Source organism: Tympanuchus pallidicinctus, unplaced genomic scaffold (genome assembly GCF_026119805.1).
Source record: "Tympanuchus pallidicinctus isolate F22 unplaced genomic scaffold, pur_lepc_1.0 scaffold4, whole genome shotgun sequence".
Classification (NCBI taxonomy): domain Eukaryota; kingdom Metazoa; phylum Chordata; class Aves; order Galliformes; family Phasianidae; genus Tympanuchus; species Tympanuchus pallidicinctus.
Window position 1 is genome coordinate 28426550 of NW_026294758.1, and position 15481 is coordinate 28442030.

Consider the following 15481-nt stretch of genomic DNA (forward strand, 5'->3'; position numbering starts at 1 on the left):
TTCCTGAAATCCGCATCTTCCTTTTAAAAAAGGTCTGCTGCTGCATAAATAGCAATACAGGCAGTACCAAACCAAATGAAGACTATCAGAGAGTAGTATCAGAAAGAAGCAGAAGCAGCTAAATGTCAAGTCCCGTAATTTTATTTAAAACCTTGTGTTACTCTGCAGCTGGTACGTGATAAAGTGTACATTATATTTCAAGAATAAGAACAGAAGATTTCTTTTATCTAAAACAAATCTAGATGTAAGATGACAGAAAAGAGCTGCACTTCTAAAGCTGGGAGGAAGATAAAAATATTCAAATATCGGGAGCAAATCCTTCTTAAATTGTTTGAATGTTCAGACTTTTGCTCAGTTTCAAACTTAAATACAAATGTCATCTTGAAAAATACAGCATTAACATCAGAGAACTCCATTTTCCTCTAACTTGCACATGAGGTCCCAGCATCACCATTCATGGGTGTATCTGATCTTACTGCTATCAGCTGCTCACTTCACTATCAACACTACTTCCCACAAGACTTAGGCATTCTCTAGAAGCTCAGGCTGAAACAAGAGGATTTGGTTAAATTTGTAAAATCAGTATGAGAGGGAAGAAATCTCGGTATTTGTGTTTCTTTTTCATCCCACTACATGTTTGATTCTGCAAAGCTTTTTCCAAGATAAAGCATCCTAAAATCCATGCCCCTGAGCAGTTATCATAAATCCCATAAAAAACCATGAAGATTCCTCACTTTTATGCTCCTTTTCTGCCACAGCCAGCCACTTAGCCTTTGAAGATGTCTTAAAGAGGACTATTTTTAATTCAGACTTAAGATTACCGAGATGCCCCAGGTACCGGAGGCTGCTGAAATGCCATACTACCATGAGATGCGAGTACACGGGAATTGATCTAGTTGATGAGAAGTGAGTAATCCAGAGTTCTAAAACCCTTCTGAAATGTGAAAATTCGGTTTTATGAAGCACTAGATCAACTGTAAAACTTGACTGCATCTCTCAGAACTCATAGATCAGAGTGGTCTTTACAGATCATTTTGTGCCATTTGTTCTCTAGGGTAAAGCTTTTTACATCATTTTGACTGATACCAACAACAACATTTCAAATACCAAACACTTCTTCCATCATCTTTTTACCAAAAGTAATTCTGACATAATATCAATTGAACATTGGAATGCTGAGAAAAATCAAGATAATTAAATTCCATAGAATAATATGGATAGACAGGTAGAAATCTTGCATGCTGCCACTTGTTGGAGTTGCAGCCATTCTGGATATCTTTCGACTCTCCATAACATGGGGAAAAAAAAAAAAAAAATAAAAGGAAAAAAAGAAAGGAAGATACTTATCCCAATTGAAATAGAAAACAAAACAAACAAACAAACAAAAAAAAACCACATTAAATCATGGAATCATGGCAGAAAAAAAAAAAAATCAATCTTACATCTACTCTTTATTCTCTATGCTTAATTTCAGCCATCTAGCTTAAAAACTTGGTGCTCTGCCACTAAATATTCTAGTGCACTATGACATTTCCTTTCCCTCTGTTTATTCATTTGAAGTCTGTTTCACAGAGCAAATCTCTACACTGCAACGTTTCTGGCCTGAAATAGAATTCTAAAAGTATCTCAGTACTTAACACTTTTCTTCAACTTTTTTTGGGAGGTTTCTGAAAAATAGGTTAATGTAAAACATTACAGAGAATCAAGCCTTGCTCAAGTTTTCCAGAGCTCTTCTGTTCTGAAAGTTCTTGCATATTTTAGCACTAAGGTCTCCTTCACAGAAATAACAGGTCATCGGGAGCTCTAGCAGGCACAAGTCTAGCAAAAAATGAAATGGGGCAATAATCTCACCAGACATCATCACTGGTATTTACAATGGCATACAAAAGAAGCTTTTCTTTTTTCTTTTTTTTTTTTTTTTTTAAACAGAAAATAACAGTAAAGAAAATTTACAGATAAAAGGTTTTGTTCTTGTTTCTTATGCTTTACTTTGTCAAAGAGCACTGTGAAGTTGCACCAACTGCCTGCTGTCACAGCATACAGCTGCACTGTGGGATCTGAATTCAGATCATATTTGAATGGCATAAATTATTCAGCTTATAATTTTATTCCCCCAGAACATTCTTCAAAAATTTCATCTGAGCTTATCAGTATGAAAGTCTGCATGCGTAGCCTCAAGCTCCTTCTTTCAATCTTTGCTGCAGCCCATCTCCAGCCAAGAGCATTTTGCTAAAGTGTCCCACACCTCCTCAGTCCTCCTGAGATAACCAAAAGTGCCTTCTGGACAGATATGAGATCAGCACAATCCAAACTCCCCTCCACCCCCCACCTTTGCTTGTTTTGACACTGAAACCATACAATTTCACTCTTCTCTTCTTGCAGAACTGCCCCAAAGGGTTTTGAATGTTTTATTCTTCAGCCTTACCCCTCATAAGTTCTGTTGAATTCTTTCTGCCCTTCTACTCTTTACAGAAATAAAATCACAGCACAAAGCTCTCATCCTTTTTCCTCCACATTCTCAGTCCAGACTAATGCTTCATTAAGACAGCATTTATAAATTCAGACAGCTATCTCCTAAGTCTGGAAAGGGATCAATTAATACCCTTAGCTTTCCTTTTATTTTTTGTGCCGTCTGATTCTGAATTTTTGTCCAGTTGTCCTTTATAGTATCTTCTAATGTGATCTATATGGCCTACCTCCACCGATGCCACTCTCTAGCACCAAACCACTAGAGCCTAAGTAGCAAGCTAGCAAGTTAAGGAGAATGTAAGGCAAACCGACTGTTTTTTGAAACATCAGCTTGAGCCACACCACAAAAATGCCCAGAATTACAAATAACACTTTCAATATTGGAGCAGCACTGAATCTTAACTAGCTCTATTCTGAAGCAGACAAATCCAACAACCAAAGACAACTTCAGAGGGAATGGTGTTATCGAGACTGATCAACTGGCCCTTAGACTAGATGAGGTGGCTGTTGACTGACTGAAATTATCACTCTGATGCAAGGGACTGTCTGATAATGACTCCAGAAACACAAGACATGAATCTGTTATGCTTTGTAGGTAAGTTACCTACATCTCTTAACTCAACTTGTGCTCCCTCATGCTACTCCCATGATTAGAGTCAGACACCTACAAAAGCAGCTCACAGAAAAATTCCTAAAGTATCATATACCCAGATAAGACCAGAAACAACTACTGCAGACAACTAGGACTTCCCTGTTCCTTCCTAAAATTGAAGCTTTCCATGTTTTAGTCATGAAGATACAGCTGGATCTTCCCTCAGTGCATAATAACAAGGGGAGAGGGGAAAAGGGCAGGCAAAATAATTTACTTTTGCTTTTGGTACTTTTACTGTTGGTAAAGGTTCAGTGCATCTTTAAAGTTACTAGCAGGGTTACTAACTTTGTATTTCTTCCAATTTTCGTTCTGCATTTTTCCTACAGCTGAACGTTATTACCTAGTTACATTTCTCTACTGTAGTGCTGCAGTGCCATTTAAAGTTCATTCTTCCTCCTAAATAAATTTTTCTACTTTTTTTTTTTTTTCCCTTATATGTTCAGAGATCATTTCTGCTATTCTTTTTTTGTAGGCAAACATCTCTCTTTAAAATGAAGTGTAACATTAATAACTGACTTAAACTTGACCAATCTCCCAACCATCAGAACTGTCAGTATTTCATTACGTTGAAAAATTTCCTTTAAGGATTCTTTGGCTCCTCTGAAAGAATTGGAAAATAATGACAATATGCACTAATAATTCTTTGTTTAGTCAAAGTTCTAGGTCATACCTCCTGTCCTTCTACTCCAAATACATATTTGATCCATAAAGTAACAGCAACTCATCAGCTATATCTCACCCAGACAACTTCTGCATTCTGAGCAGTTTAAAATCTTGTATCTCTGTTCTCCCAAGAAGAAATACTCTCTCCAGGAGAACATTTCTAACAGCTCCAAAAGCCAGTTACCTGTTTTGTCATATTATTTGATAGCCCTCACCTGCAATTAACAATCCCACCACAGTAAATGTGCTCAGTAAGAACATAACCTCCCAGAAGACTCGATTTTAAGTCAGAGTGCAGTGGATGAACAAAGCAAATTAACACTGTGACCATAATAAAGCAGGACAGCATTATCTACACATATATATATATATATACACACACATGAAAAGAGAGAAAGCACTGGAAAAAACCCTAATTTCCTAGTATATTAAAAAAGTAAGAACAACCATATGCCTTGATTTAAGATCTGCCTCAATATCCCACCTTGAATCTATGTACTTGATACCAGGTCTACTGTGGTATTGATTATCTATGGAAAATTTGTGTTAGTATCTTGTATAATTTCTACCTTCAGCTATCTGATCCTCTAGAAGGTACATTATGCCAACAACAAAAAAGAACAAAACAATGATTCTTTTATTTATTATAAAAATAGTGAGAGCTTCGTTCCTGACAAATCTCACTTTGAAAAGTCATTCATATTGCTCATATTAGCAGCCAGAAGACTCATCTCATCTTAGATTTTAATAAATTAATGGAAGATAATATGAACAGCAAGAATAAAATCAAAACTCTTCATTTGGCAGAGACTGTTCCTCTTTAAAATGCAGAAAACAGGCACTCCTTAAGGATTTAGCAGTTCTGATTGAGAACTTTACAAACCAAAACTTCAGTGTCTTAAGTGGTACTAGTCTGTGAGATCTGCAAACGATATCATCTTGTGCAAGCACTGTGGCAAGTAAGAGAGAACAGAAAAACCTCTAACACATTTTTCACATTTGAACTTGGCGAAACAGACCAGCCTTCAGCCTTTCTATGAATGCAGCACTGGTCCACATTAAGAAACACACACAAAACTTACATAATTGCATGTCCTATTTTCCGACATAACATAGTCCTAAGCATTGTCACATAAATCCAAGATTCCTGCTTTAGAGTTATGTTTTCAAATGATTTCTTGGCCCCAGTTGTACTTTTCCTAAATGTCCTCATAGCAAAAGACTCCACAACAACAGATATTTAGCATCCTTTTTATTTTTTTCAGCCAGAAATACAGTTTCATACGGTATTTCAATAAATAGTGGTGTTTATTCCTTAAGCAATATCCCCAACTTCTTTGGCATCTGACCATAATATTTTTCAAACAAAAGACTATATAGGAAGATTTTACTTTCCAGATAATTGTTCAATACATTAGATTTACAGAGGTGTAGTTAACCTAAACATACACATCAGTTAACAAACCCAGAAAAGAAAACCCAGGCCAGTAAAACGCAGACAGCCAGGCTGCCTTCTTTTACAGCTGTGGAGTAACTACTGGATTAATACGAACTCCCCACCTTCCACAGCACGAGCCAACCAGTGCTTCTTATTCACTCTGAACAAAGGAAAGTTAAAAAAAAATATATTGCATTGTACCAGAAACAACTGATCAAATAAGCTATGTTTCAAAACAATGTTATCTTAACTTCTACAGAGGTAATCAACTAAAACCAAGTCACACACTGATTCAAGTAAGAGATTGCACCTAAAAAAAGTCTAATAACTATTTTTCATTTTCCAACATAAGTTACTAAAGCGTTTTAAATACATCTAAGAATACAGCTGTCAAAACTGCTTTTGATGTCACGTTTGGATAAAAATTTCTTAAGCAACCAAGTAAGCCAGTGTATTCAGTCTACCCTCAATAATCCAGGATCATCTCTTCAAGGCTAACATAGGAATACTTCGCTTGCACTCCATCAGAAAAATAATCTGTCTTACAAATCCCTGTAGAAGAGTTCAGTTCTTCAAATCAACTAAATTTCCAAAGCAATGACAAAGTTATTTGATATCTTCTATTAATATATATGTTACAGACATAATGAATTAGAACACTGACACACCAATGCAGACATTCTGGTGTATTTCCTGGAATCTAAAGTGAATCCTTGCTTAGGTTTAAAAAAATCCCATTAACAAAAAACCTTGATTCCCCAAAAGATTTTTATAGTATTCAAATATGCATCCTGAAAAATTCTGTAGAACAGAGGAGGCAAAGCAGTTAGTTTCATGCAGATTCAAAAAAATTTAGCGTGATTAAAGTAGCAAATGAACTAAAGTTTATTTTCCTAAAACTGCAGGAATAGGAAGGAATCCAAAGATCTATCAGTTCCAACTTCCATATTTACGCCTGCATTTATGAGTGAATTTCCCCTTCATCAGCAGTGTGACACCAATTTCTAGACTGCTTAAATATCAAACTATAGAGTTCAGCCAAGCTCACATTTGTTTCAATTACGTAAAAAAAAAAAAAATAAACAAAACCTAAACTAAACTCATACATATATTCTACTGTAGAATGCAGGAACAAAAACCAAAGACAAAAGACCCCCAAATTTGAGTGCTTATCCAAGAGCAATTTCTAACATCAAGCCAAAATTAGCAACAACCAAGCAGACATCACCGATTTTTTCAGTGTTAAATTACTGTAGATGCTAAATCTAACTGTACAAAAAAAAAAAAAAAATCTCAAACCCAAAAAAACAAAAGCTTTTTTTTAAGATTTCATAATTTGCTGTTAAAAGATGTCCAAAGAAATATCCCCTAGTTGCAGTCAAGTTTGCATTAGAAGCTGCTTTTTCGGGAAAGATTTTTCCTCCCAAGTATTTCTAACACATTGCATTGTTTAGATTTCATTCAAATAAAATTTCTGATAACATTTAGCTGATACAACCACCTACAGTGTGGACAGTCATGTACACAGTACAATAGTGGATTTTTGCAGCAACAGATAAACAATCAGAAATTGGCTCTACATTTAAGATAGCTCATGTGTTATTTCTCGCAAACATACGGTCCCCTCTAAGAGTAAGGTGTTGGAGCTGGTATTGTAGCACTTCTGTGTCAGCAGGTTCCTTAATACTCATTTTGTCTAAATTGAGGTAGTCCAGAGATTTTGAGTGAGCCCTTTTACCTTTTAAAAGGCAAAGAGGCAGGGGACCATGAAGTGCCTTGTAGGGTTCATATGGTAAAGCCTTAGTGCATTTATCCCCTGAGCTGGGCATCCGTCTCCTCCTCCTTCCATTCACTGCTGGAATCTCATATGGCTGATAATACCTACTTCTAGCTTTGTACAAACGGGAGGAGCGTGCAAGTCCTGAATCGAGCTGTCTGGAGCGCAAGTTAGGCCCAGATTCCCCTTTACTCTCTTCATTTCCTGTACACTTCTGGGCGAGTTTTAGCAGCTCCTCTCCGGTTGTGAAGCCAACCAGGTAGTTAGAATCCATGTGGAGGATCTGATACCCCGAAACCGTCCGTCGCATGGGTGAGCAGGGGGTACTGGAGCACCGTGGCTTCTCAGCTTCCGTTCGGCCTGCAGCGCCCACCTCTGCCAGGGGCACTGGGAGCGTGGATATGGCACTTCTGGACTCTCCGTTGATGTCAACTTCCATTTTAGACACAATGCTGTTCTCCTAGAATAAAACAGAGCTCGTTCAGAAATGGAGCCTTTACACAGTACGACAGGCTGAGAGAGGATTGTAGAAATGAGAGCCTGTATCAGCCAGAAGTCAGCACCAATATCTGTCTGTTCAGCTGCCTTACGAGCTGCGGGGCCTCCTAACAAAGCAATTACTGACATCTGCCTTCTAAAATAATTTCAAGTGGTTTTTAGTAACAGATACGCAAAATATTTTCCTGATAATGTGTTCAAAACATTCCTGATTATTACTGTACAAAAAACAAGCATCTTTCCACTCCATTTCTCATTTTAGCCCGTTTGATCCCTTAGATTCCCTCTTTTCAGGTCAGCCATTACCACACCCATGGTAGTTTCTCCCGCATTCAGCTGCACATTTTTTCCATTGACAATAGTGTCTGAAAACACAGTTTTGGAGAACTTTTGTCTAACAGCTACTACCCAGGGCATGATCACAGAGCAGGCACTGCAGATGTGGGAACAGTTCATTTTACACTGAAAGAGCAGTATCCTGACTGTTCAACAGCATGCTTATAGGGCCTCAGGAAGTCTCTCCCTCCCAAAAACCATCACCTTATTCACAGTTAATCCAACAAAAATACTTTATTCAATCTAACCTATTTTTAACAGTAGAAATAGTATTCTGGTGATCACTAAACAGTGTAAAATAAGCATCACAAATAACCTATGTTCAGATTTCCGTGTTACATTTTTTTCCTATTTGTTTTAGAAATAAATACTTTGCTCTCTGCCTTCCCCCACAACTACTCCTAACACACAATTTGGTGTCTTTTTAACACAACAACTTTCTGCTGCAAGTCAGCATCACCTCTAACATAAAAAGATAAGATCGATATCACAGCAAATATACGCCAATGAATGCTCAGGCACAGAGAAATCAATTATTTTCAATATCATATCTTCCAAGTATTATTTACACAATCCCCACATCACAGCTATTGCAGAAAACAGAAAGGTCACTTTTTCTTCCCCCCAGTCAGATACCCTAAAAAAAACCCATTCAAGATGACTCTCAATCTTACTGTACGAGAGAAAAATGTGTGCAGATTTAACTTGCAAAAAAACCCAAAATATCCATCCATATGAAAAACTTAAGCCTATCTTGTTTCTACTCAAGAATAAGAACAGAACAGGTAATGCTCCTACCTCTACCTCCTCACTTAATCTCAAATTAACATTGCTACTCCAGCCCTAATTCTAATAAATGTGAAGTAAAACCAATCACCGTAGGTTTGCTAAAGAGGACAAACGTGTACTAAAGACTGACAAACGTGTACTACAGAGAGATTGTTGTGTCTCTGTAGCACAGCACCTGCCAGTAAGACATTAACATGGTAAGATTTTCAGCCAGGAAGCTACAGTCAGGAAAATCCCAAGATTACTGTAAAATCTTGCACTGAAACTTTTGGCTACCATATGCTTTAGCTGAGAAACAAACATTTAACTGTTCCTGATCTTTTAATTCCTGATTTTTACCCTGCAGTTCAAAAACTGCACTAACAGCATTCTAGAAAGATTCAAAATGCTCTGTTAAAAAGTATAAACAATGCTAGAAAAAGTGAAGCTTAATCACAGATGTATAAATAGAATTATCACAGCAGGTTTAGAACCAAATAATTATCTAGACACATGTAAACAGCAGCAATCAAATAAATCAATAAATAATTCATGCTCTAAGGAAAGAGTGAAGTAAGGGTGCCTATGTGCACTTACTGAGTTAAAAAAGAACTGGAAATCTCTCTTCTAGGAACAGCTTTTAAAGTTAATTTACTTCAGCCTGAAATATGGGTGCGTAACTGAAAGCAATCAACTTCAAAGAACATCTAGAAGCAGGAGAAGAAAGAATAACGACCCTTCAACTGTCCAGAAACAGTACAAAGGGAAAATCAGAGGAGAAAAAGGCCTTCAAGTGAGCAAGCTCCAGCCTAGTACTTAGTCTGAAGTTGCAGAACTCCCATGTCTGCACTGTGGTGCATGAAGCAGAAATCCGACAGACATTTGAACACAACAGTAGCATCAGAAGCCAAATTGCAGGAATTGGTGCCATAAACATCAGAAGCTTAAGGGAACAGCATGGCTCATTGGTGCGAGGAATGACTGGCCAGCTCCACAGGCAGAGGTCCAAAACTCAGCATATATGTGTTCAGCTGTTCTCTCCCAAGATTTAATGTGACTGACTCAAGCTGCCATATGGCTTCAATATGCTTTGTTTCTTTATCTGGTTAAAAAAAAAAAAAAAAAAAAAAGAGTGGCATTACTTAAGACTTCTATAAAAAAAAAAGTCATATGATAGCTTCACAGTATCTGTGAATATAGATAACAGTACCTACGAATACATTTAACACATCCAGACTGAATTTTTAAGCTATCTCCACAGTTCTGTACATCAGATGACTACTACTAGGTTTGTTGCTGAGTAATAGTGTAACCTTGTCAATAATTATCAGCCTCGGCTATAGTACTGAAGAAAAACAGCACTTTAGTTCAAAAAGATTAATTCTTCAGATCACAGATTCCCTGACTTCCTGCTTCACAGGGATTGCCAATTCAAGATAATTTATAATTAAAGATCCACTATAGAATCAATACAAGGAGAAGATAAACAAGATGGCATTTACTTTTCTTTGCTGCTGCTTCACTCTGTACTTCTTAAAGCAGCAGGAAATTACTGAAGGTAATTCAGCAAACTAGAGGACTAACTCGATCAATACACATTAAAAGTGGTTCCAAGATGCACTTCATTTAAATGAGATTTTTACAAGATTATAACAATTACCTTTAAATTACAAAGCAGGCTTTGCATATAAAGAAATCTAGCCAAATCCAGCTAAATACTGACAAGGCTGGCTAAGCCACAAAGAAAGAATAAAGAATAGAAATGAAAGGTTTACTATTACAAATAATTTTATTACCTCAATGAATGCACTAACATGCTTGGGATAGATATTTGAGAGCAAAAATAACCAACAAAATAACCAGCCTCTGCTTTTTACACAAATACCTATCTGGTTTCTGAATACTTCACAGAAGTTATCAAATGCCACTCAAGGACTGACATGTAGCAAATAAAAAGCCAGAAGTGTATTCTGCATTAACATCACACTAATATACACACACTGAATTGTTTGTTGTCTTGGATTAGAGCCCTGAAATGACCTCTAGTCATGTGCCCTCACTGCACCAAATAACATTTTTTGCCTTTTTTCCCCCGTTCTAATCATGCTTTTTTTTCTGTTAAATATGTTACTCACATTTGTCTCCTCATCAAAAAGAGGGTAAGTGTCTTAAAAATAAACCACCTTTAATTATTCAATATCTAAATACAAAGAAAGATGAAGCAGGGCTTTCCCTGACAGTCCTAAGCTATATACACAACCTGTGTTATTTCAAAACCACCAAAATATGCTGCTCTCAGAAAACAAACTGGTTCTCTGTAAATTAGCATTTTTCCACTGTTATTTGTCTATCTATCAGGAGGTGAAGTAATTTGAGAACATGCCCTGTAGATGCATTTTATTTGCTATTGCTTATTTAGATGAGCATTAGATTCCTGCCCGAGTACTGCTGTTTGTGTTTTGTTTGTTTTTAATCCTTCTTTTTTCTTCTTTTTCTCTGGGTAAGAAGCCTGCTGGAGGTACCATCTGTTAAGAACCACCTAGATCTCTCTCTCTGAAAAAAATCTCTTAATCTGTACATGGAAGAAGGGAAAGTGGCAATAGATGTAGCATGTCCCAGTTGAGTACAAGCATCAGACATATCAGGCAGAGACACTAACTCAAGCAGTACCAGTTCTCATGTTTCCCATCCTCTGTGCTTCCATTACTTAATACACACACTGCATTGAAGACATATGTCCTTAAACATTAGGAAAGAACACGGAAAGTAATGTCACCCAGCATCTGTGAAGTCACCTTTTTATGATGTATTTTAACCATCTGTATTTGTGAAGGGGAAAAATAAGGTCCACGTCTTTGCCAAAACAGTCTGAAAAAAAATAAAATAATCACATGCATGCAATATCTATACCCTGAAATATCATCTTGTACTGCTGTCACTGGTGGACACGCTGATGGAATTACACACTTGCAGAACAAAAGTTTCTGGAAGTAATTATTTCCAATCTGTGATTAAAACACTAAGTGTTTAGTGAAAACATTGTATCTTACAGACCAACACTGCCTTTGTAGAGACAGAGAAACAGAAAAAAGGCACAGGACAAGCTCAAGACAGGTACTGATGAACTGTAAACATTCCACAACACTTTCTGTTCCCTAAGACATGCTAAACTAATCCAAGCCAAAGAAAAAGTAGCTGGAAGTAATGTTAAACTCTTGCATTTCATAATGTAACAATCAGGTTATTAACAACTCTCAGTAAACAAGTTAAAATGACAACTACAGAACCACAGAATATTTAGAGTTGGAAGGGACATTTGAGGGCCATCCAGTCCAACTCCCCTGCAATGAACAAGGAACATCACAGCTAGATAAGGCTGCCCAGGGCCTCATCCAGGTTCACCCTGAAAGTCTCCAGGGATGGGGCCCCCACCACAACACTGGGCAACCTGTGCCAGTGTCTCACCATAAAACATTTTTTCCTCATGCCTAAGCTAAATCCACGCTTCCTGAGCTTTAAGCCATTTCTTCTAGTTCTATCCACACAGACCCTGCTGAAGAGTCTATCCCCTTCCTTCCTGCAGCTCCCCCTTCAGATACTGAACAGTTATCATGTTACCTTGCAGCCTTCTCTTCCCCAGGCTCTCTCAGTCGGCCCTCACAGGAGAGGTGTTCCATTCCACAGATCATTTCTGTGGCAAAGTTACTGGGGCCAAGAGCAGGTGAAGGATTAAGATCTCCAGCAATCCCAAGTATGGGGCATCAACACATCTCTTGTACCACACAGTTTGTGTAGAACAACAGATTGCTAACTGTTTTCAAAAAAAAAAAAAAAAGAAAAAAGAAAAAAAAAAAGAAAAAAAAAGCACACTTCAAATTTCCAGCAAAATTCATACTGCAAGAAGCGAGAATCAATTAACTAATTTGTTAACTCTTATTACTAGTTTAGCTTTAAATAGAAAGCAAGTTTGATCCAGAAATAATTCATCAGAACGGAGAGGGCCACAAGCAAGTGCTGAAAAACTACAGCAGCAGCCCCAGCAATGAGCTCCCCTGGCTGACAGGCAGCCAGCAGACCAGGTCAGCACCACAGCGCGCCATTATGCCCAGCAGAGATGAGAGGAATTTCAAAAGCAGGTCCAGGCTGATGAATTTTATATAAGGAGGCTTACTAAGCAGAAAGCGTAAAAGAAGATGGTAGGAAAGCCGGCCATTTGCTATCTCTTTGCCAAGCAAGAAGAGAGAGAAGCATTTGAGAGAGCACCTTTTCCGGAATATGTACAGCTCTCTAAATAAGCAGTGCCCCTTTCCTTCAAGTTGGAATACCACTCCTCAGTCCACCAAGCCAACACAGAGCAGCTATTTGCTATTACTGCTTATCGAAAGGCTGAGTGGTATGACACACAAAGTTCCTGACACAAAACACTGCGTTGTTTAGTTAGTTACAGCCAAAAACCAAGAAGTACTCCTTATGATTGCATCTTATGTTTTCACATCTTTGCTTTCCGCCTTAGTAACCAAAATAAGTACTGTCTTCTCACAAGTTTTAGGTTAGTTGACTTCAGAAAAAAAACTACCGCACTGCACAGCTCAACTTGTCAAAAAAAAAAAAAAAACAAACTCCTTTTTTAATACTGAAAAGGGAAAGATGGGATAATTTAAAAGATATTGCAGATTTCATGGAATAAGCATTGTTTTTTTTTTTTTTTTTTTTTTTAACCTTTAGAAAAAGAAAACGTGAACAGCAATGAGGGCACCCACTGCTCCTACATCTGAAATTAAATAGGTGTGTTAAGCAGCGTGCTGTTTCCACAACTGAAAACACAGCTCCACAGATAGCATTTTGAAAACAACAGTTCTGTATTCAGCTTTGATTAGGAATGGCAATACAAAGACACTAGTTAAAAACAAGATGCACTCTCTAAGTTATAGGGGAAAATACTATATTTAATTCATGCGATTTACTTTGCTGGATTTCTCGTTTAACTGGAGCACTTGAGACGAGTAGCTCTCTGTCTCAAGGTGATGTAATCTGCACCAGACATCTAAGTATTTGCTGAAAAGTTACATCTCATTCGCTTGTATCATCCATACTGCAAAAAGGCCAGTTTCTAAGCTTCCTAAACGCAACGGCTTTTAAGTTTTATTCTCTCCTTCCTTCTTACATGCTCCTTCCCATAGTTACTGCTGGCTAAACACGTGTTTGTGTGAGTATAATACAAATAGGGGTGAATATTAATAAATGTCCAACGGCATACTTAAGTACAGTGCATTTCTCTTTACTACAACAACTGGCAACTGAAAACTTTGACCAGAAATGCTGGGTTTGTTTGACTTTACCCTAACACATACACTTGCACATAATCACACGATTATGCAAGGCTGGTGGCCAGACCCGAGGAGTAAGGCTGATCAAATGGGGGGGCGGGGGGGAATTATAAATGGCTACGATGTAGGTACTGTTACGCAAGAACTTCAACGGACACACTGCCCCTGCCTCCCTTCCCTCCATTTCAAAGTCAGAAACTCCCTCCTCCATCTTTATTATTCTAATAAGAGCCCTTCTTAGAGGAAGGGCAAAACAAACAACAACAACAACCAAAAAAAAAAACCAACAACAAAAAAAAAACCCAGCAGCAGGGCAGCGGGAAGAGAAGCTTTCAGGACGGGGACGGGAGGGAAGGCTGTCAGAGGGATCAGCGCAGCGCACAGCACGGCCTCCACCCCGGGGCGGCCCTCGGGGCGCATCGGTGTCCCGCTCCCAGCACGGCTGCGCCGCTCCCGCCGAGCCGCCGCACGACCCGTTCCCACGGGAAGCATCAACGCACGGCGGGGCGCACAGGCCTAATGAACAAACGCAGAGGCGAGCAAGGACACGCTCACAGAAAACATGCCTCGCACATCATTCGCTGCTTTCTGTGCAATAGGTACGCACGCACACGCAGTCCTTTTTACACCGCCCAAATCCCCCACGGAAAAGAGCACTGCTACGGACCCGTGGAGCGCTCGGCACTGCGCGGAGCATTGGCCGGTGACGAGGTGCCACCTGCAAAAAGGCGCACACGGCAGCGCGGGGATCGCCGCCGGCCGCAAGGTGCAGCCGGGGAGGATCGCGCAGGCACCGGGCTGCAGGGCTCAAGGCGAACACCGGCACGGAGCGTCAGCCGCCCTCCTGCTCCCGTCGCTCCACGCCGCCGCACGCGGACGCAGGCACGTCCTGGGCTCCCGCTCGAAGGCGCGAAAGACAGCCCTCGTCTTCCGCCCGGAGCCGCGGGGCCGAGCCCGCCTTCCGCGCGAGTGGCCCGGGGACGCCCTCCCGGCGGCTCCCAGTCCAGCACGACCCACCGGGAGCGCCGCGGCCGGGCCCAGGCGAGCTCAGCCGGACCTCAGCCGGATCCCCGCCCGCAGTGTCTGCAGCGCCTGCAGCGCCCGCAGCGCCGGCTGCCACCGCCCCCTCGTCTCTTCCGCCGGGACTCCGCCGCGGGAGGCGCGGACTCCGAGCCCATCCCGCCTCCTACCTGCGCTCCAGGGCGGCGGGCTCGGCGCAGGGCGGCAGCGAGGGAAACGGCGGATGGCGGAGGGAGCGACCGGGCGCTTCCCTTGCTCGTCCCGGAGCGGCCCCGCCCCGCTCGGCTCGCCGGGGGCGGGGCGTGCTGTCGGTGGGCAGGCCGCCATCTAGCGGCCGCATCCCGTTCCGCCTTGCCGCTTGCCGCACCGCTCCTCCGGGCCCTGGGCCGCCGGGTGTGAGCAGCGGTAGTGGAGGTGCGGCGATCTTCAGGGAATGTTTTTGTCCTGTCATCCAACCTGACTCTTCCCTGGCACAACGTGAGGCCTCTCTCTCCCTCGTCCTATCGCCAGTTACACGGGAGAAGAGGCCGATC

The 15481-nt window shown here is 40.3% G+C and overlaps 1 protein-coding gene across 2 annotated transcripts; it reads right to left on the reverse strand.

Moving 5' to 3' along the window:
- Positions 1–5021: 5021 nt before the first annotated feature.
- MACIR (macrophage immunometabolism regulator) lies at positions 5022–15222 on the reverse strand. 2 transcript variants are annotated; one of them, XM_052701048.1, is made up of 2 exons: positions 15119–15222; positions 5022–7459 (listed from the first exon to the last, which is right to left on the reverse strand). In XM_052701048.1, the coding sequence occupies exon 2, from the start codon at positions 7436–7438 to the stop codon at positions 6815–6817; it is 624 nt and encodes a 207-aa protein (XP_052557008.1). In that variant the 5' UTR covers positions 7439–7459; positions 15119–15222; the 3' UTR covers positions 5022–6814. The 2 variants fall into 2 exon arrangements, with proteins under 2 accessions (XP_052557008.1, XP_052557009.1); XM_052701049.1 differs by lacking the exon at positions 15119–15222 and adding an exon at positions 9199–9683.
- Positions 15223–15481: the final 259 nt, after the last annotated feature.

What these genes read in the sequence shown, in the direction of transcription:
- MACIR (XM_052701048.1), bottom strand. Translation starts at nt 7,438, where the DNA reads ATGGAAGTTGACATCAACGGAGAGTCCAGAAGTGCCATATCCACGCTC.